Raw genomic sequence first — 20,929 nt, 5'->3', positions numbered from 1 at the left:
ATACAAAACAGCATGTCTGGCCAACCTGGCAGCAGAGGAAATCTGAACTGCACCGTTCTAATCGTTCACATCATCACAAACAATTTCTGATGCATCGCATGTTTCTCTCGACCATCCAGCTCCATATTAGGATTTCCACTTTCGTTCATTCAGGTCCACAATAAGATTCCAACGATTATAAACTCAGCAAATATATAAAAGCTGGCAACCATATGATATTCATCGTTACAGGAACTTAACAGATGAAGCGAATCTACCATCACTCGTTTATATAACAAATTAATTGAGTACAAAGTTCCTGGTTGAAATAGAAGCTATATATTTTTATATAGTTTACAGGAATTTTGAACAAATTCTGAATATGAAAACAATCAACTGACTGCATTCGAGTCAAAATTTCGTACAAATAGCACCAACTACAGTACTGGACATGCATCAGGACAAGATATCACCTATTCACCTATCAGTTATTTACCAGGGTGACGAACAGAACCCCACTATGTGGTTGAGAAAGAAAAAGGCTGACTACTTTCAGCATTTTGCACCTCGTATGTAGCGCACAGACTGCAGGCATTGACACAGGCACACAGCAAAAAACCTCCCAATAAATTATGTTACAGATCAAACCTAAGCAGCTCCATGAGGCAATTGAATCTTTGAGGCTCCATCAGGTGCATGTGGGGGGCCACCTTAAGCAAAATGTGTAGATCACAATCCACATATGATCCTCAAACTGTTTATACAATAATGGTCCGACCAGTTCCTAATGCTGCCTGCATGTCCATCAACTGATCCACCATCGTGTGAATTGAACTGATACCCTCAAATTTATTTCACTTCATTCCCTCTTATTTTCATCTTCCTCCTGATTCTGTCCACCCAGTGGATACTCTGAAACAGTGCTCTCACCAACTGGTTCAGGATGCTTGATTGAATCGGAATCAGATGAAACTGGTAGTACTGCTTCTGCTGTGGTCTCAGGCGCCGAAGATCCAGACGAATTATCACTCTCCTTTACCTCTCCTAATTTGGCCTCACAAGGCATGACATCATCCATGGAATGCAGCTGCTTCTCATTTTCAACCTCAAAATCCGGAGCTGTGGTATCCTTCTCAACAACACCACCAGGTTCAGCTTCTTCCTCCCTCCATTCGACACACTCAGGTTGACTCTCTTTAACGTCAGGGGTTGGTGGTCTGATGTCGTCTTCCAACTTGTCGATGGTACCATTTGCCAAGACTGTGTGACCAAACTCTTCATTTATGTCCTTATTGGAGACTGCTAAAGGTGGTTCAGAACCTTTCGTATCTGGTAAAGATGATTCAGAACCTTTTGTGTCATCAATAACTTCACCAAGAATGACTTCATCAGTCTCATCATCCAGTTTTGGTGCGGATATCTCAGAATTTGGGGATGGGGAAGCTTCTGAGCTAACAGAACCATCATTCAATGCTTTGTCCTCGTCAAACGCAAACCAATTGGAATTTGTAAAGAGCGAGCTACTGCAAAGGAAATCTTCAGTCAATTCTTGTTGCAAACATCAAATGCGCTTACAAAGGAATAAAAGTAGTCAAAGCACATAGAAAAGAATGAACCTGTCTTGTTCGTCTCCAAGGCGAAGAGAGGAGATTACAACCTCTGCAGATTCATCATCAAAATATACATCCTGTGGTAGATAGTAATAAACAGAAACAGAAATGATCATGCATCAGGAAATACAATCTTGTCAGGTCTAGTTCAATATGATACAATGAATCTACACAGGCAAAATATACCTCATCATCCCGCTCAAGTGACGCTTGAGCCTGCATGTATCATATAAACAAAAAAGTTACTTAATAAATTTTAAAATTGTCAATGTTTACATCTACAGCCAAAACATGCTGCTTAGGTCCCTAATAAGAATACTATACTTCAGAGTCCACAAACTCATGTTTCGAATCTCAGAATAAATAATGATTCAATATTTTATTGTAAATCAGTATGCCTACACATATATTGACCAAAAACAACAGCACTATTCAAGTCTAATACAACTGCATATGCAACCTATAAACTAGCTGAAAGAATGTTGCTCAACTAGAGAAACTGACCTCTAAATATACATGAAAAATGTGCTGTGGAGAAAAGAGAGAGAAACTGACCTCATCAATATCCTCATTGCTGTAAATACCATATTTAAATGCCTGGCTTAAATTACTAGCAAGTGCTGCCACATCATAGTCCCTATCTCGGAAGTCTTCATCATCACTGTCCCTACCACGATCCTGCAGTGATGTTGGTCGACTATAACCAGAGAAGCAAGACAGAAATTCAGCACATGATCTTTCTTCCCAGTAAATGCAGGAAACACAGCAAAGTTAAAGCAACTGAAGTCTGCGGTAACTCCATATAGGGGGTGTTTGGGTTGAGGAATGAGGTGGTCCATCATCATCTCATTTCTCACTTTTTTGTTTCATTTGGGGAATGGAATGGGTTGATCCATCACCACCTCATCCCCCCACAAGAACATGGTTAGCTTAACAATGAGGAATGGGTTCATCCCACCAAAATTCATGGGATGACTCCATAGATGAGGTGGTTCCTCAAACCAAACACTCCAATAACTGTTAGCAGAAGTTTAACCACTTGGACCAGCCATTTTACATACTAGATGGCACCCCGCGCGTTGCCACCGGAGAAGAATAGCGACGGTATGTTGAACAGTGCTGACAAGCACGCGGACAAACAGGGCATGCTGCAAGTTTCGTGTAAACTTGCAAGCATTCAACATGACAACATTATGTTGCTCAGCCATTGAGAGGACGTCGCCGATATCTTGACCTTGTCCCGTTGCGTGTGGCCGCGTGGCCTGCTTCCCGATAAACTGAGTTCTATGCATCTGTCAAATTGGTGGCCTTAATTTGTCCGATAACAGAGGGAATGAACAGCTCAACACATTATCGTATCATTTGGTCCATGATGCGCGTGCTGTGCAATTATATTATTCCCCTCACTCGGCGGTCTGCGTGGGCATGGCAGCCGTGTCGCGTGCTGCAATGGGCTCTCCTCCGGCGAGGTCGACCATCGCGGCGAGCATGGAGCTGTGCCAGACGGCCGCCTGCTTGGTGGTTGCAGCTTGCAACTTGCAAGGTAGAGCGAACTGCATATGCAATTATGCAACGGGCCATCCGTCATCCGTTGGCGCGGACAGGTGCTGACGCGTGTCATTGGCTTGAAGGTTGGCCAGTGCATGCAGAGCTGCATGTGTATAAGTGGTTCACATAAGCTGCACGTGTACATATGCATGGTGTCCAAACTCCGACGGACTGATGGCAACACGGAGGACACGGTCGAACGGACGGATAGGTGGGTGGACACTGCTACACTGTAGCTGCCGACATGGTCTGGGAAACTATTGTTAGGATCGATTGGTGATCCTAACCTAGTGGAGGACCTAACCATAAATTCTAGGTGGGGCAGTCGGGCCATTGGGCCTTTTTCCTCATCTTATCTAGTGCTGCTACATTGGGCCGGCCCAGCCAAGAAGGTACCTATTTGTTTATGTTCTTTCTCCCTACAATGTCTGACTGAAACAGCTGCCTACAGCATGTTCATTGCCGTTGCTGCTGTGGGAAGAGGGAAGGGGACAAGGTCTTTGCACTGGCTGCCAGCTGGACCTATACACTAGCTGAAAGAATGTTTGTAGCAACAAAATTATAGTCATATGAAATATTTCTAAACACAAATCCAATGGTATTATTTTTGTAGGACAAAGTTTTCATTATATAAGATTAATTGTAGGTCAAAATCAAAGTTTGAATCTTGAGTTACGTGCACGCCTTATATTATGGGACAGAGGGAGTAAATAAGAAGACTTGAACAAGATAAAACATAAAAAAAAGGCTAAACTGTACTTACCCACAAGCCCACTGGTAAACATTCTCTAATACATTACGCTTCGTTAGGATACTGGCATGCCACTCGATCCAACCAGAATTTTGCTGCAACCAAAGTAACTGCGTTAAAATAAAATTTGTAGATGGTTGTGCTATCAAAAGCAAATTACATGAGCATGAGCAGTTTCTTTCTTTGTAGGAGTGATCTTGTACAGCAAAGATGAACCAATAAATATTATACAGCGAACAACAAACACAATAATTGGCACATGGCATCTCTCTGAAATCCGAAGATCTAACGTGTCAAATCTTAAACATGCACGTTCTGCCAGCGGATGATTAGTCAAAATAGGTATTGCAGCTGGGCAACAATGGCTCTTAGCATTATCTTGTATCGTATTAATGATTAGTTACAATGGATATTGCAGTAGGCTACAATGACTCTTAGACGCATTATTTGTATTATCTGCAGGAGTTTCCCACATGAAGCTCAATGCAGGATACAGAGTCGAGAGTTTTCAAAAAAAGGATACAGAGTCGAGATGGGAAAATAAACAAAGAGTTTTAGGCAATATGTTATTTTCTGTTGAGCATTATACATAGGATCATCAGACAAATTGCAAGTGATTAGTGGTAGCAGATCCAGTAACATGTCAGGTATGTAAATAATTGCACTTTTTCATCTATAACGATCATCAAACTCCAAACCTGCAAATGTGATTGGACCATGGTGTTGGTATTGGCCAACTGAAGGAGTTTGTTAGCTATGCGTGTCATATGACCAACAATTCCTATCCTTGGTGGAGATTTTCCCTCTGCAGACAATGTATGCTGCAAGAAAAATGTAAGTGAACACACATAAATGACAATGAAGATATTGATAAACCATAGGTAAATATGGAAATAAAGGCAAATTTTTTAACCTTAGTTAAATCTGTTGACAGCGCAGAGTTCTTCTCTGCTTCCAGAATTCTTGTGACAAGTTTACACTCATCAAGGACATGGCCAATAAGTTGATCCTGCTTACTCTCCAGACAGGACCCAATGATGTTTTCCACATGGTGGTGCAAAAAGTTATTGAATGGGTACCTGAGGATGAAGTCCGTTTCAGCTATTTTACAAGTTTTTGATATGCAGATTCCAAAATCTAACTTACTCAAAAAATAGATCTATGGCCCGCTTGATTGCTCCTAGATGGATCAGTCGCGCTTCAGCAGCTTCACTACCAATTGATAGTAGAACAGAGATGAACTCGACAATCTGAAAAAGAAAATGAAATAGCCAACATTAACATCAACAGAAAATTAAAACAGTTACCTGATATTCCATAAAATTACACCCCAAAAAATAGATTGCACCATGCTCTGGGCAAACCAATCAATTCTTCATATTTTCCAGGAAAGAAAGGTGTAAGCCAACACTGAAATCAAACGTCTAGTTCTCCAGCAGTAGTTGTTTTGCAGTTTCATGACTATTTAAATCAGCAAATAATTACAGAACCAAGGACCGCTTACCTTCAAGCGATGTTTCCCAAGAGGAGGTTGTAAGCTTCCATAAGTTGTTGGCAGCACATTTTCAGCAGATGAAACATCCAGCAGCTTCAACAAATCACCTGAAAGAGCATAGATAAGAGCATAGAAGTTTAAAGGGCACATTAGATGACTGTAGCCACGATGACTCAATATCAAAAGACATGGTTTTAACAGATTAGACAGACACTAACCTAGGCTATCCAGCATCCCATTTACTGTTTCTGGACTTGCAGTAACTAGTGTTCCATGGCTCAGCTGACTACGGAAAGCCTGGTAGGAAGCCGATACAAGTCTCTTAGGATCTAACAAAGATATGCACACTGACAATGAGTGGACCAGCACCGATTTAGGCCTTGAATCTTCAAAGGCATGTTGAAATAATCTCCCCACGAAGCTGCAAATGTGAAGTAAAAAGAAAAAAGAATGCCCGGAACTATGTTGAATATCAAATTCAAGACAATGCTATCAGACCAGAAAAATCTTGATAATTATAAACAGTAGTAAGTTTTAAAAGCACCTTGGACTGGAAATCTTTGCAGCAAGTGCTGGAGGGGCATATCTAGTTACTGCACAAAGGATCTCAGCAGCATTTGCATGAACCTCAGGAGAATCCTGCAATACAAGTTAAATAAAAGAAGAATCATGTTGACTGCAAAAGCTAATTGATTCCCAAGAAAATGTGATCCATGAAGTACAATTACTCAATAAATATTTGAATGGGAACCAGAAACGGACCGCAGCATCTCAAATCTGAAGGAGGTGTTAACAAGGACTTCGACTGCTAATGAGGACTTTGATAGCTATATAGGTTCTGATTAGAAAGTTTAAACTAAGCTAATGTCCTGGATAACTATATTTTACGAGTCAACTGGTATTCTAATACTTAGACATCCACAAACTATGCTTTTGTACAAGACTCATTGTGCTTTCACAAGTCAATTATATCCAAAAGGCTAGCTTTTCAAAACATCCATTGAATCCAACCTGGCACTGGCAGGCAGCAGTGCACTTTTACCCAAAACTAAGACAAGAGTTAAAAATGAGATCTTATTCTGGTAACAGCATGCAATTGCTTTCTAATAAGCTCATTCAGGGCCATTGAGAAATAACTTTAAAGCAACATTTATACAAATATCAGCAGGTGCAATTTTAGAGTGGTCTGAAACAATAAACAGGATAAATAGATAACTGACAAGATTTGATGCTAAAAGCAATCTTTAGTTCTTACTGATGTGCTGAACTTGTCAACTATCATCTCAAGGACTTTTATGTCATCTAACCATTGCATAGAATCCGCATAACTTGAATACATAGTTTCATCAGCACCTATTAAGCGAATCAAGACCTGTACAAACCAACAAAAAATCAAACTATATAACTGGGACATTAATTCATTGCATGGGAAAAGTACGTTTTCAAAAATAACCACTGTGTATAATGTTGACATGGGCCAAGCCATACATTTGTCAGTTCACAAACAATGATTTTTTTTCAGTGTCACACCTTTTTTCCAGTCATTGAAATAAAATATTACAAACATGGTATAGTTTTAGAGAAAACTGACCTCCATGATGGAAGTAATACCAATAAGATCAACAAGTTGGCTAACTATTTCAGGATGACCCTGTAGAAAGACAACAGTTAGGGAATAATTATTACGTACTCAAGCGATGATTTTAGATACAACACAATGGGTAATAAGGAGATATATAAAAGTCTTTACAGGTGGTTAAACCACCAACATCTGCTAAAATTGCATGAATGTAATAACCATCCAGCAGTACGATTTAGGTTCCAGAAAAAGGGGGTTAGTAGTGTTTTATTTTATTATTACTGGTACTGAGCTCACGATTCAGACATTAGCTGGACTCTTGTGGAGGTTAAAACAACTTGACTCATACAGCATAGTACGCATTATTAGACATAACAATGTACGAGCATGATGAGTCGATGAATAACAAGCATGGGAGATCATTGATCAGACAGAATAGAAGAGCAAAAAAAGAAGGGCTAAAAACATATATTAGAACTACAAACCTGCACATAACTAACTAGTGGGAGTGTCTTCCTCATCATCAAGCAGATCACTACCTGCAAGAGCAATAAGAATATGATTATTTAGAATGTCAGTACAAGAATCATCAAATTACCATTTGATCATCCAATTTGAGACTTTTCTTCCAGAAGTAAATATATAAATAACAGTACCTTGGCAAAGTAACCAGCCGAAAGTGTCCCATGAGGGTGGTCAGATTTGAGGAAGGAGAAAAGTAAATTCATAAGCTGCACAGAGATCGCAACTTTATTAGTTGCAGAAGACAATTTGTGCACACAACTGGGAGAACAGTAATAACAGTATTGCATCAAGACAATAACAAGGTTAAACTGGGAGAACAGTAATAACAGTATTGCATCAAGACAATAACAAGGTTAAAAGTAAACATACATCTTCATCCTCCACTAATGTCTTCATGATAACATCCACTTCGCATGTGAATATTTCACAAGCTATAAACGGAAATCTGCACAGTAGTGTTCCATGATGTTGAATAAAATTCCACATTATGAGATTGCAGAAAATGGGTTTTATTCAGCCTTAATTAACCTTCTTATACCTAAATATCCTTTTCTTTTCTGCATCTTCAGGTGCCTCCTCTACAATGTAGCGAAGGAGTTGCTCCACTTGAACCTTGTCCCGCAAACTGCGATAACAAGATACACATATAGTTCATTACCAAAGTTAAACTTACCACTAATCTAGGAAAAGGACAACCAAAATATAATAGTGCTATAGAAAAAGAAACAGTACAAATTGATTAGGCGGGTATTTAGTGCTTTGCACTCCTGGATTATTTCATCCTCATCAAGAAGATCCTCCAACTTAAAATTTTCCTTGTCCAAAATAGTATCCACCTGAAAGAGATAAAGCCACTTACTGTTATAAATAATTGTACCTTAGAAAAGAATACATACATCAGAGTACAAGCACTCACAGGTGATGCAGCGGAGAGTCCAGGCACGTGCCAAAACATCTTGTACAGTGGCAATTCTGTCAGTATCCACACTATCACAACCTCACACCCAAGCAGATTTAGAGCTCTGATTTCCACACCATGTGCTGACACCAGACTTCAGACCATATCCTGGAGATAGCTGATTGTGAGATGACATAGGGCAAAGTTTCATCAATGAATAAATGGGGCATTAGTATGGATAACGTATATCCTTTACACACTGAAAACTATCCACTGGACACTATCTTCCCCTGTAGAAATTGTTGCCCAGTATTTTAGCACAAAGAATTGAAGAAAACTACAATCGACCACCTGGCAAGTTACCCACGAAACGCCAATTCCCCATTCGCATTTTCATCCATAACATGAGAATGCACTTCTACTGCAACTTAAAACATTGTAAGTTTAAGAACAGTGTTTAAACTTTAAACTTTGACTCGGAAGCTTTCTTGTTTCATGGTTGCAAAACTGAAAACCCAGACCATTAAGTACCCACCCACCAAAACAACTCACACCCACTTCATCAATAGGCATAACATAATAATTAAAAAATCCCAAATTTTTCCAAAACTCTGTTAGAACTTTAAAAACATTTCAGGTAGCACCCTGAAAGCCCAACAACCACAACCCCCAAACCGAAGAAAGTCACAGAAATGTGAATACGGTATATTTAACACCATCGGTCATCCAACTAAACATTTCTAGCCTCAACAAACAACAATTCACCTAAGAAGCAACGCAACCAAAAGAACAGAAAACAATTCTGATTGCATCCTTACCCAAAAAGTTCGTTCCAACCTAGAACAGAAACAACAAGTACACATTAAAAAAACATCCTGGATCTCATGCATTGAAATCGTCAAACAAGTGTATAACAGCCAGTCAGCCACCAATTAGTAAACCACCCACAATGAGCTTCCAGATTTCGTTCAGCTACACTCTGGAGCAACAAACTACAAATTCAGGAGCCGATCACATCAGAGTCGGAAAACAAACATAAAAGGGCACATCAATCCTTACCCCACCTCTCCAGCACCCCCGCCTCAAAAGTCCAAACGGTCTAAACAAGCCAAAGCAATCCTACGAGCTTCCAGCTCCGCAAGCACCAAAGCGAGACAGCTAAAGCGACGACTGACACAGCAACACACGGCCGCCCCCACCCACCCGCACACAAAAAAGCAAGCGCACAAACACAACCGGACATCACTCCCCTACAAGCTCCCAGCTGCGCAGGCCAGCTCCGCCGCAAACCTCTATCTCTTCCCCCCGACATGTCAAATCACAGGACGACGCCATCGAACTGAATGAGCTGAGAGACCCAGCAGCTGGGAGCTCGAGGAAGGAGTGGAGTTCCTCACCGGTGGTCAACGGAGAGGCGGCGGAGGTTCCAACCCCAGGCACAGCAACTCGTCGTCGTCGTGTCGGCGGCGGCGGCGGCGGCGGCGGCGCGGAGCGGAGAGGGGCAGCGAGTGAGCAGAGCGCGGTCGCGCGATCCGAAGCTTTAGAGGCGCTCGCCGCGCCGAGCTGGATCCGGGTGGCCGCCGCGAAACCCTAGAATTCACCAATCGCGAGATGAGGAGTGGGCGGAGGGGGAGGGAGGGCGCGGAGGCGGAGGTGGAGGTGGAGGCGGGGAAGCAAGCTGGCGGGCGGGCGGGGCGAGGGTTCGATCGCGAGGCGGAGATGAGAGGAGAGGCAGGGAGAGACTTTGGGGAGAATAATCTATGGAAGGCTTCGTCTCGATGCGGCATGGGGAGCTGGACTGGGTGGGAGTCTCCGTCCAGGTGCGGGTATATACGGCTGCCTCTCTTGCCGCTGGGGCCACGGCGCGTAGGCCCAGACGACAGCGAGAGCAGTTTGAATTCATCGGTGGCGCTCGACGTTTGCGCGGAGGGTCCCGCTCTCAGACTGCCGAGTGGACCTAAACTTTATGGGACCCGGGTCGCAGTCTAACTTGGAAAGGTATATTCCGGTAAGTAGTAGCTTTCCGGATTCATGACGTGGCATGGGGTCGGGGCCGATAGTTCCCCTGCCGGCGAGCGTCAGGCACTACTGTCGACGCATAGTTTTCCCACTGATTGTGGGTCCATTCTCCTGTGGGGCATACGTGTCAGTGGAAACTTGCAGAGCCGCACTGACATCCGAGATTCGATCCAGCAGGATTCGGTCCGGCTACAGTTACCCGCTTGGCGTACGTTCAGCGACTGCCCGGGTTGGTCTGAAGCGGTTCTCCAGACACTGCCTAGCTGGGCCATGAATTCGTGTACTAGCCCAGATAGGTGTTCGGGTGTTTTGTGTATGCGGACTGTTACCAGGGGCCACTGTTCAGTGTCACAGTAGGACAGGTGGATGCTGACGTTTGACAGATGCCAGTTCTGCTACGCGGACAAGCTTTTGGGTGTAGGATCAGCTGATATTTGGATCTTTAGGTTGTTGAACACTGTCACATCGGATATTTAACACTAATTAGAAGTATTAAACATAAATTAATTATAAAACTAATTGCACAACCTCTAGACTAAATCGCAAGACGAATCTATTAAGCCTAATTAGTTCATGATTTGACAATATGGTGCTACAGTAACCATTCGCTAATGATGGACTAATTAGGCTTAATAGATTCGTCTCGCGATTTAGCCTAGGGGTTCTACTATTAGTTTTGTAATTAGCTCATGTTTAGTCCTACTAATTAGCTTCCGAACATCCGATGTGACAGGGCTAAAGTTTAGCTCCTGGTATCCAAACGAGACATTAGTCCAAATTAAAATTCATGTCACATCGAATATTCGAATGCTGATCAAACATGAGCTAATTATAAAACTAATTACATAGATGGAGGCTAATTCCCGAGACGAATATATTAAGCCTAATTAATCCATCATTAGCACATGTTTACTGTAGCACCACATTATCAAATCATGGACTAATTAGGCTTAATAGATTTGTCTCGCAAATTAGCCTCCATTTGTGCAATTGGTTCTATAATTAGTCTATATTTAATACTCCTAATTAGTATGTAAACATTCGATGTGATAGGAATTTTAGGAGCTCCTAAGGAAACAAACGGAACCTCAGAAGGTTCATCCATGAAACCCACAAATGACAAATTGGATTGCAACGAGATATTATGTTCCATAGGGTGAGATCTAGGATACATACAAAGACATACGTTCAACGAGCATCATTAAGTTGCAGTTAGGGAAAAAAAATTGATCTAGCAGGAGGGGTTTTACCCTACTAGTTATATATTAAATATTAAATAAATATAAGAAAGTTTACAAGACAAAAAAAGGAAAAAATGCAGGAAGCTATGCAGCCATTCAATTTGAGTGAGATGGAGATCCTAGAGACCATTGATGCCTAGGGGTGGCGGACTAGAATACAATTTGAGTGAGGGCAGGTGCTCTCACTCAAATGAACGTAGGTCTGCAACTACTGATGCCCGAAGTAGTGGGTAAGGCAGAAGCATGTGTTTCCACCTTCTCTATGAGCGTACGAGGGCACATGCATGATAAAAATCGTTTCAATTTCTCACATTTTCAATTACACATGTCATGACATGTATGGACCTCTTTGATTCGATACTATCATTATGTGCTCCCTCCGTTTTAAAATGTAAGTTATTTTGACTTTTCTATATATATTTGTTTTGATTGAAGTTCTATATACATATACTGTGTTATCTATCTAGACATAACCCTATATTTAGGTGAATAGCAAAATCCGTATATCTAGAAAAACCAAAGCAATCTACATTTTGAAGTACTGATCAACTTCCACATGAAAAAACTAATATTGTTTGATCCACTCGTATAAAAAAAAGTGTAGATGTTTGTATGTGTGGAGAGACATTCTAGAACGTGATTCAATGTAGTCTAGAAAAGCAAACCTAAGAAGAAATAAAATAAACTTTAGGTTGTTTCTGGTCCACTCTTATGCATGTGCAAACAAATAGTTCCTTTTTATAGAAACTTTAGAACATGGATTTAGAAATTCTTAATGTTTATTCTCAATAAGCATGCTTGCACATTTTCAAGCGTGTCCAACGTGACTGTAAATTTGTCAGTCAAAGCCCTGTTTTAAAATGGAAAACTAGATTACTAAGCCATTGGATTATGTTTAAATTGGATTCTAAATTGACCAAATGTTTTTCACGAAGGAATCATCATTTGGCAAATGGCCTCTGCTACTCGACTCTACCAAAACAAAAGGGCCGTGCTGCTAGTCGCTAGAGGTTTTGCAGGGCTGAAATGTAAAAATGAATAACAGAAGATTCTTGTCTTGCAGATGTGCAGGGGGGTTATGTTAAAAAAAATATATACAGGGGGCTTTCGAAAATTCAGCCGTCTCTCTCTCTCTCTTCCAGAGTTCCTGTAGTCCGCTCGAGTTCCGTTTCAGACGACGAGCCAGACCATCGATGGCGGCACGAAGCAGAGTGTGCGCGAGCCGGCGCAGGTAGTAGTTATACGCCTGAGTGCCTCTCGGCCTCGCTCTTGGACGGCTCCCAGACGCCGGACGGTTGCCGTTGCCGTCGGAGGGGGAACGAAGGAGCCGGCAGTGGAGAGCTGGAGATCGAGCGCGGGGAGGCGACGCCTGTGGCCCAGTTTTTGTTCGTCGGGGACTCGCAAAATCGCAATCCACATGCACGCCCCCGCAATTATCCGAGAAGATCGATCCAGCCTGGCAAAATGTCGCTGGGATCTTCACGTTCCCCCTCAAACCAAGGTAACCCTTTGCCTTCCCTCGAGCGGTCGAGCCGCTTCGTCCATTTGCGCGGTAGTTCGGTGCTTTTGCGGTGAGATTTAGTTGCTTGGAAGACTACGCGATGGTCTGTGTTTTTGAGACTTCCATCCAAGTGATCAGAATGCCTCAACCTGAATAAAGCAGGCAGAGTGACACAAACTGCAGATTTTACCGATCTAATAGGCTGTGCTCATGTCTGTTAATTATACTTCTTTTTAGAGACAGAGAATTTAAACATGGCTATCCAGTCACTGCTTGTGATGCATTATTGCTGATGAGCCTTTGTGTACTCAATCCAACAATTGGAATACAAAACAGGGGTGTATGCCATGTGCTAAAGCTCGATCGAGATAAGCTGGTTAGACTCTGCATATTAGTTTCTTTCCTTGATCAGTCATGCTTTGCTAGTGCCTATCTACAGGTAAGTGATCATGCTATGCTAGTGTGCATGTCAACACTTGTTTTCGTGGTGCAGTAATGCTTTTTTACTGATACAGACGTGTTCATAGTTGCATAATTAACGTGCGCACTAGTTATGCTTGTTACGTATGCAACTATAGCCTCCAAATTAAAGTTCAGGATTAAGACTAGCTTTGGTTATCCGCGTTGTGCAGTAACTAACGCCTGGAAGATCTGTGTGTTTTGACTCAAGTTGGTAGTGTACAGTTGCAACTTCCACATGCAGGGTTTACTGTTTCAGTCTAACTTCTACAAGACTGCAAAGTAATAATATCATGATGTAGAGAGGCCGTCCAATCTTTTATGTTGACGGTAAAGGGTGCTCCAGTCTCTGAAAAGTTAGAACCACGGTAAGACGATCAATTCCTACCCTGTCAGCTACATTTGGAGGTTTTATCTTGATTCGTTGTTGTCAGTGTTCAACAAGAGCTCTTCTTTAACTTTGCATACCATATTTGAGATATTTGTAAGCACATTCGTTGTTGAAATATTCGATGCTCTATGTCAGTGGTACAGTCTTGTGGACGTGTTAGGACATAGGATAACCAGATAGGCAGACACTTCTGTCAAACTGGGAGCACTTGGAGCCTCATAGGGTGCTTTCCAGCCCTCAAGCTTTGAGAAACATCATCTACTCCCTCCGTTCCAAACTATAAGTCATTCCAACTTTTCCTGGAGAGTCAAAACATCTCAAGTTTGATCAAATTTATACAACAAAGTACTAACATTCATGATACCAAATAAGTACCATTAGTTTCTTCATTAAATAATTTTTCATAGTATATCTATTCGGTGCCATAAACCTTTTGACCCTCTCTATAAATTTCATCAAACATAAAATAGTTTGACTCTCCAAGAAAGTTGGAATGATTTATAATTTGGAACGGAAGGAGTACTAATATGTGTTAGATGCACAGAAAACCATGTACAGGAGGTTGTCAATATGGGCTTACTAAAATGCTAAAAGGTTGCACAAAAAGCTTTGCTCCTTTTTAGATTGATGAGATTGAGGCGTAATGTAGCTTATTTTGATCACCTTGATAAAAACAAATGATTCAGTTGCTTGGAAGAAATCATGTTGATTTATTTCAGTTGCTTTTGCAGTACTGGAAGAAATTACAAAATGGAAATGTCAACTTTGCTCTGATTGATGGCTAATCTGTTCTGAACCGTGGAGTTACAACTTTGCATCAACTCATTGCTGGCAAGTGGCAACTTTGCATCAACTCATTGCTGGCAAGTGGCTACTACTCTTTTCTGAACTGTGAAGGTACAGACATGTTCGTCACTGAAACTGAGCCCGTTTACAAACTTTACAAAAGCTTTCATTGCACTTCCCTCGTCATTTTTTGATTGTTGGTCCTTCCATCTCATTTCTTACTTTGAGATTTACTGCTCAATGCGCTGTTTGATGCATTTTAGGAATTTTATAATGCATTCGGAGATCGAACAGTCCAGAAATAGCTTAATGGAGAAGAAAGGAATTAAACCTATACCTTTGTAGGCCACCATGTATTCTCTGCTGTGATACAATGCTTTTTAGCGAGCAATTAACCGCTTGAATAGCCCGACTGAGCCCCTTAGGATATGGGGTCATGACTAGCCCTGAGGCATGTCATGACCTGCAGCCAGGATCATCACATCAGCTAGCTCTCACTTAGTCAACTAATGAGAGGAAAGAGGAAAAGTAACTTATTAACTAGTCATTGAAGGCATTTACTGACACAACCTAACCATTGTGGTTGAACCCTGTAAATGTGGTCAATAACAGCTGATCATCTCTGTTTTCTACGGATTGAGAACTTCTTCTTCATCGACCAACAATTAACTTGGTGCTTTTTACACTGGCCAAGATTTTTTTAAAAAAACATTGGGATAATTTACATGACAAACGAGAATGTGTTTGCATCTGAATACCTAATCAGACATTCCCATTTTCATACTAAAATCAAGGAATGCTGATTTAGAGGGTGGAGCTTATATTTCCACCACTACATTCAACATACTATTTGTTGAATATCTACTAAGGTTCACAGAAGCAGCCACTGCAGCATAGGATATTTGACCTTGGAACTCTTCCTGTTTGGCGGATCTTCTCGGCCTTCTGAACTGCTATTGCTGCTTGCTGGTTCATTTTGGCATTGGCTGAAGCTCGTTTCACTTCAGCAATGCGGTGTGTCATCTCTAACTTTTCAGCCATCTTCGCCATTGCCTCACTTCTCATTCTCTCAGCATGTTCCTGCCATAAAGTGATTTTCAGTGTTACTAGCAAATTACTAGATATGCAAGATTAATGCATTCAAACTTTTAGTAAGAATTGAATGCAAAGAAAGCCAGCCCTGCTTCATTTCGAAAAGAAGCCAGGTGCACTGGGGATAAACATGCAAAGTGGAAATGCACCTCTATTTTTCTCATTTCGGATTCAATTTTTGCTCTTTGACGACTTTCCCAAGCCTCAATCTTCACCTCTTCCTTTTTGAATCTGAGGAATACAATCTCCATTACATGATGAGATGAACAATACTGATATTTAAGAGTTTTTTTTGGTTCTATTTGATAAGTCAATGGATGAAACCAACAAGAATGATCAAATATTCAGAGAATAATACCTTGCTGTATGTTTAGTATTTTCCGCCTCCTCATATGATGCAGCACGGGCAGCATATTCCTTCTTCATCCGCTCCAAATCAGCAATGCTCGGTGCTGCAGAGACTAGTTCTAGCTCTTCTTTGCTGGCCCATGTAGCAATGTTCATCTTTCCTAGCTGTATACCAAGAGCGGCAATTTCTTGCCTTGTCTTGAGCCTCATTTCAGTATCTGACAATTCATTTCCATGTGTGACACCTTTTCTGTTGAAATATGGCCCATCATCTGTGTTTTCTTCTCCAGGTGATGCTACTGACCTCCCTCCTACAGGAGTTGATGGTATTGAACAATTAGGGCTTCTAGTTGGTGTCATTGACCCGAGTGGAGTTCCAGTCCTTGACGGTTCCTGACTAGGTATTGGAGTCATTTCTGTGCCAACATCTCTCAGGGACACTGACTGAACTGTTGGAATAGCTGCACATAACAATTCACAAGTTTAAATAAGTTTTGAAAACAGATAACATTTAGCTTCAATATTCTATACTTCTTCATGTTACAATTACGTGCATTTCTTAGAAAGTTACCTTTCGGGTCATTGCAGGGCTTCACTTCTATTGATGAACCAGTATCAGTTGCCTTGTGATACTCCGGGGTAGCACTAGAACTACTAACTGGACAGACATCTGCATGCCTAACCAGCTTTGGCTGATACGAAGCAAAAGATAACCTCTCTAATATGCTGCGCGGAGCAGACAGAGTTGGATTCACTCTCTTCATTTTCTGCACAGGGCGACCAGAAATTTTGGGCACAATGACGCCCCTGGCTGCAGCAGAATTCATCTGGTGGACGGTCTGATTCTGTGATGTGCCCTTGGGGATGTTCTGATTAACATTCTGCCGGTTCACAATCCATTTCTCAGCATCATTCCACTTCGAGGAAGCCTGTCTAGAGAAATACCCCACTCCTGGATTCTGTGTCGACGTCTTCTCACCTCCATGGAACTCAAAGCTACTAGTACTAGCATTGTCAAGCCCACTATCACATTCAGTACTGTCTTCTTCCACAGGTCTCACTGGATGTATCATGCTCGCGTTGCTTGTTGCTGGTTGGGGAACTGAACTCTTGGAAGTGCTCTGAACCTTATTAACATCCAATGCTGAATCCTTTTCTACGGCTTCAGCTTTGTTAATTGCTGAAGCACGTTTGGTGCCATCTGAGTTGTCTGAAACTGTTTGCAAAACAAGAAGGATGTAAGGATGTGTTATTGACTTTAGCCAGGAAAAAGGGTAAATAAACAAATAAATAAGCAATTTGTCTGTACCTTCTTCAAGAACATCACAGACTAGCAGCCTGTTCTGCGCTTGTGACGCCTCAATGTTTTTTGCAGGTGATGTTCGCGATGATGAGTTGCTGGTGATAACTCTCACTCGATTGTGGGCTCCCATAATCTTCATCCTTAGCTTTGTTGGAGAAAGGGCACCAGCCTGCAGGAACCTCAAGGCTGTAAGTCTTTCCCCCTATTCGTTCAAAAAAAAGTAAGTCTTTCCCCCTAACTGATAATAATGCAATCAAGGTGGTCACTTTTGCACTACACACTCGCAAAACTAAAACCTTGGAAAATATGCTACAGTGGGAGTCAGCCAAAGGATAATGTAGCACTCTGCAGAACTAGATATGAACCACAGCTTCGTTTCCACCCAAAAAAAAAAATCGTTTTAAAACTAGATGTGTACACAGCTGAGATTTAGTGGAAGGGTACTCCTATATCTCAGCCCGGAACAAGATGCCAAAAATCAACTGCTGCAAATTAGTGAAATCATCACAAACACTTTGCAAACTACTAGATGTATTGTAACGGCACCAAATTCTTCAGACTAAGCATTCTAGCTTAGTCGGCACTACATGGGAAAAAAGATTCTTTTGGCCCTATCGAACTGGAATTCATCGAACTGTGGTCTGAACCTCCATTTAGAAAGCAGACTGACCGGAAACTCCAGAAACTGGTACTAACATTCTACTAAGCCATTATCGGTTCATGCGCTTCAGTTCATGGTTCGTCCACTTTGTTCTCAATTTTTTCTTAAAGGAGTATCAATGGAACTCCAGGAGATTAGCTGAAATGAAACAGAACATTAGTACAGAGTACAAAGCAGCAAAAACGGGCATGATTATGTCCAACCTTCCAAATAATAAGTGAAGAAAAGAACGTGAAACTGGCAACAAGGCAAGAGTTCACATCTATTGCAATAAAACAAAGTCCCCCAAGAAAGCAAATGGAAATGCAATCAGGAAAACGAAGGGATAAAAGCTGCATTCACTTGGTGAACTACAAAGCAAATTGAGTGGCCAGCAAGTAGCTCAGATCAAATGCAGCACTGGCTTTGCGTAGAGCTCATACCTGTGCCTTCTGATGAATCCTCTCGTACTCCATTCTTCCTTGCTGGGGTGGGTGCGAGTGGACAGCGAGCAAGGGAGAGAGTGAGGAGAACAGAAGAAGTGAAGAGGGAGGAGGGAGAACACCACTACACCAGTCTCGGTCCAGAGCAGCAGGACTGGGATAGCTGAGATCTAAACAAGGCCATGTCACGTCTCGTGTTTTTTAGTCCTTTCAGAGCTACTAGACCACTAGACAGGAGTCCACAAGTCAGTGTCTCACTTTCTCTAGCCATGAGAAATTAATTCACACACAAAAAAAAGCTTTTACTTTTTTCCCTCATTACAAATGCAAATGTCTCGTCACATGAGCCCACGCAAAGCTGGCTACAAGTACTGCCCTAGAAACTCATACATGTGCAATTGAACTAGGGGTCGTACTCGTACCAACAACCTCATCCTCTTTACAGACTCGGCCTTTACCAGTAAATCACATAAGCTTTTTCCCTGTACTCAAGATTATCCTTTCTGCACAGTAGCATCATACTAGCATAACAACAGAGTTAAGAAAGTTAACCTCTTTCCTAGAGATGTGTGTACCTTTAACACTCCACTCTCCAAGGCTCCCAAACTATTGTTATTCCTTTTGGTTGGTGTATAAACTATGGTGGTCAAACAGAGGTCCCTAGGCTGGAGACTGGAACCCTACCCCTGCACGCAAGCACCAGTCCCCCCACTCGCTCACCTCCATTACAGCACACGGAGGGATGGGGCGGGACGGGGAGGCTGCTGCTGTGCCTGTGCTGCCCCGCCACATCTTTCTGTGCCAGCGTGGTTGCTGCCCGAGTGCCCGTGCCCGTGCCCCCGCACAAATTTTTAGTGCTCCGGTCTTGGCCTTTCCACCGGCCATCTGGCCATCTCATGTCATCATGCGCTCACGCGCCCGGCGCCTCGCCCTATCCTCTCATATCCTGGGTCACGCGACCCGGTTTTGGACGCTGCCAGTGACTATGGAATTGAATATACTTCTGTCCTCTAGCCGCTACGGCGTCTGCAAAATTTGACCAAAGTTTTTCTCCCGTGGGCATCGTACGTAGTTGGTTATAATGGGTGCTGCTGCCAATGACCTCACTGGGATTTTTGTGACGACTGGCCAAGGCTCATGCAGTCATGCGTTTGGGGCCTGATTGGTTTGCTGAACCAGGCTAGCCAGCAAACCAGGCTCCGGTCGGCCAGGTTCTGTTGGTACATCCGCAGCTGATTGGTTGCTGGTTCACAGGTAGCCTGGCTCTGTAGGAAAAATGATCAGCTCACTATTATCTCGCACCGCTGCTCTCTCATCCCGCACAGGAAGTGTGCTGGCGCGAGCCAGGCCCGGGGGAAACGAGGAATTTCCTCGTACGCGCGGAGCCTGGCTGGGGCGCCTGTTTTGCACCGTTGTCCTGGCTGAGGGAAAAACAGCCAGCTGATAACTATCAGCCCCTTGGATTCGCTATTTCGCCGTGTATTGCCAGCAAAAAATGGACACGCGAGCGATCTGCTGCTTCTCTGGAGATTAACTTGTGATTGAATGAGATCTGTACTCGTACTGGTACGAACTACGAAGCCTAGTCGAGCTCATTGAATTGATGTTCGTCTATTTGATTTCGTGTACTGTGGCCTCAGGCCATTTATTGGCTTCAAACACTACTGGTAGCCTTAACACACTGTGGTCCAATCTGGTGGCCATGGTGCTTGGCCTTGGCCGGCATCTGCATTGGCACTTAAGAAGCAGCTTGATGATGTGTCGCAGTCACAGACCGAGTGAATGGTCCATCCATTCACATGTCTGATTAGTTCGGCTAATAAGGTCATGAGTCCAAATCTCAAACTCTCCTTAAAAATCACATATCTGTATATTTTCATTTGTATTCTAGTAGTAGTTCTGTAGCCATCTTTGGTTGGTCAAACAAATTATGATTAGCATAGAGTTTATTCCCAACTGATGTTTTTGTCTTGTCCTGTGTTCTGGTCCCGCTATTGTCTCTTGCAGGATAAAGAGGTATGGCGTTGAATAAAGGCCAAAACATGGAGACCGGTAAACGGTGTTCGTTAACATCCGATGGCTGCATCGTACTACAACTACTACATCGAACCCATGAATCTGCAGAAATATCAGTCTTGGAGTAATTAGCAAGATTTTCTGTCAGTGCATGACCCATTTGTCTCAGTTATAGAGAAGGAAGCAGGGTCTTCCAGTGCACCAGTTCTGTTTATCTAATGAACAGCTAATGATACTCATGAATTGCACAGTTACAATCAATCCTAACCTGGAACAGATCACAAATGATTGTTTGACGCACAAAT

At 42.4% G+C, this 20,929-nt stretch overlaps 2 protein-coding genes and 1 long non-coding RNA gene across 7 annotated transcripts; 1 reads left to right on the top strand and 2 right to left on the bottom strand.

The window, feature by feature from the left end:
* Positions 1–243: 243 nt before the first annotated feature.
* LOC101766435 (serine/threonine-protein phosphatase 6 regulatory subunit 3) lies at positions 244–10,162 on the bottom strand. Of its 2 annotated transcripts, none has more exons than XM_004976791.4 (20): positions 9,783–10,162; positions 8,404–8,553; positions 8,220–8,323; positions 8,026–8,112; positions 7,857–7,932; positions 7,619–7,693; positions 7,448–7,501; positions 6,975–7,034; positions 6,639–6,755; positions 5,928–6,022; positions 5,602–5,804; positions 5,393–5,490; positions 5,035–5,138; positions 4,802–4,967; positions 4,587–4,709; positions 3,901–3,983; positions 2,145–2,286; positions 1,776–1,805; positions 1,596–1,666; positions 244–1,499 (listed from the first exon to the last, which is right to left on the bottom strand). In XM_004976791.4, exons 2-20 carry the CDS (start codon positions 8,440–8,442, stop codon positions 839–841), a joined length of 2,388 nt encoding a protein of 795 aa, XP_004976848.1. In that variant the 5' UTR covers positions 8,443–8,553; positions 9,783–10,162; the 3' UTR covers positions 244–838. The 2 variants fall into 2 exon arrangements, with proteins under 2 accessions (XP_004976848.1, XP_004976847.1); XM_004976790.4 differs by having other exon boundaries at positions 244–1,502; positions 9,783–10,159.
* Positions 10,163–12,795: 2,633 nt separating this feature from the next.
* Positions 12,796–20,923, top strand: LOC111258018. Its single transcript, XR_002678647.1, has 4 exons — positions 12,796–13,973; positions 14,728–14,893; positions 17,598–17,713; positions 20,616–20,923. It is a non-coding gene; the product is annotated as an uncharacterized LOC111258018 (long non-coding RNA).
* On the bottom strand, positions 15,413–19,325 carry LOC101766028. 4 transcript variants are annotated; one of them, XM_022828723.1, is made up of 7 exons: positions 18,609–19,324; positions 18,196–18,324; positions 17,532–17,694; positions 16,794–17,438; positions 16,233–16,683; positions 16,024–16,105; positions 15,413–15,862 (listed from the first exon to the last, which is right to left on the bottom strand). In XM_022828723.1, exons 3-7 carry the CDS (start codon positions 17,662–17,664, stop codon positions 15,647–15,649), a joined length of 1,527 nt encoding a protein of 508 aa, XP_022684458.1. In that variant the 5' UTR covers positions 17,665–17,694; positions 18,196–18,324; positions 18,609–19,324; the 3' UTR covers positions 15,413–15,646. The 4 variants fall into 4 exon arrangements, with proteins under 4 accessions (XP_022684458.1, XP_022684459.1, XP_004976846.1 ...); XM_022828724.1 differs by having other exon boundaries at positions 18,222–18,324; XM_004976789.3 differs by lacking the exon at positions 18,196–18,324 and having other exon boundaries at positions 18,609–19,325.
* Positions 20,924–20,929: the final 6 nt, after the last annotated feature.

Source organism: Setaria italica, chromosome VII (genome assembly GCF_000263155.2).
Source record: "Setaria italica strain Yugu1 chromosome VII, Setaria_italica_v2.0, whole genome shotgun sequence".
NCBI classification, from domain to species: Eukaryota; Viridiplantae; Streptophyta; class Magnoliopsida; order Poales; family Poaceae; genus Setaria; species Setaria italica.
The sequence above is the reverse complement of the archived record's forward strand: the minus strand, read 5'-3'. Positions and strand labels throughout refer to the sequence as shown.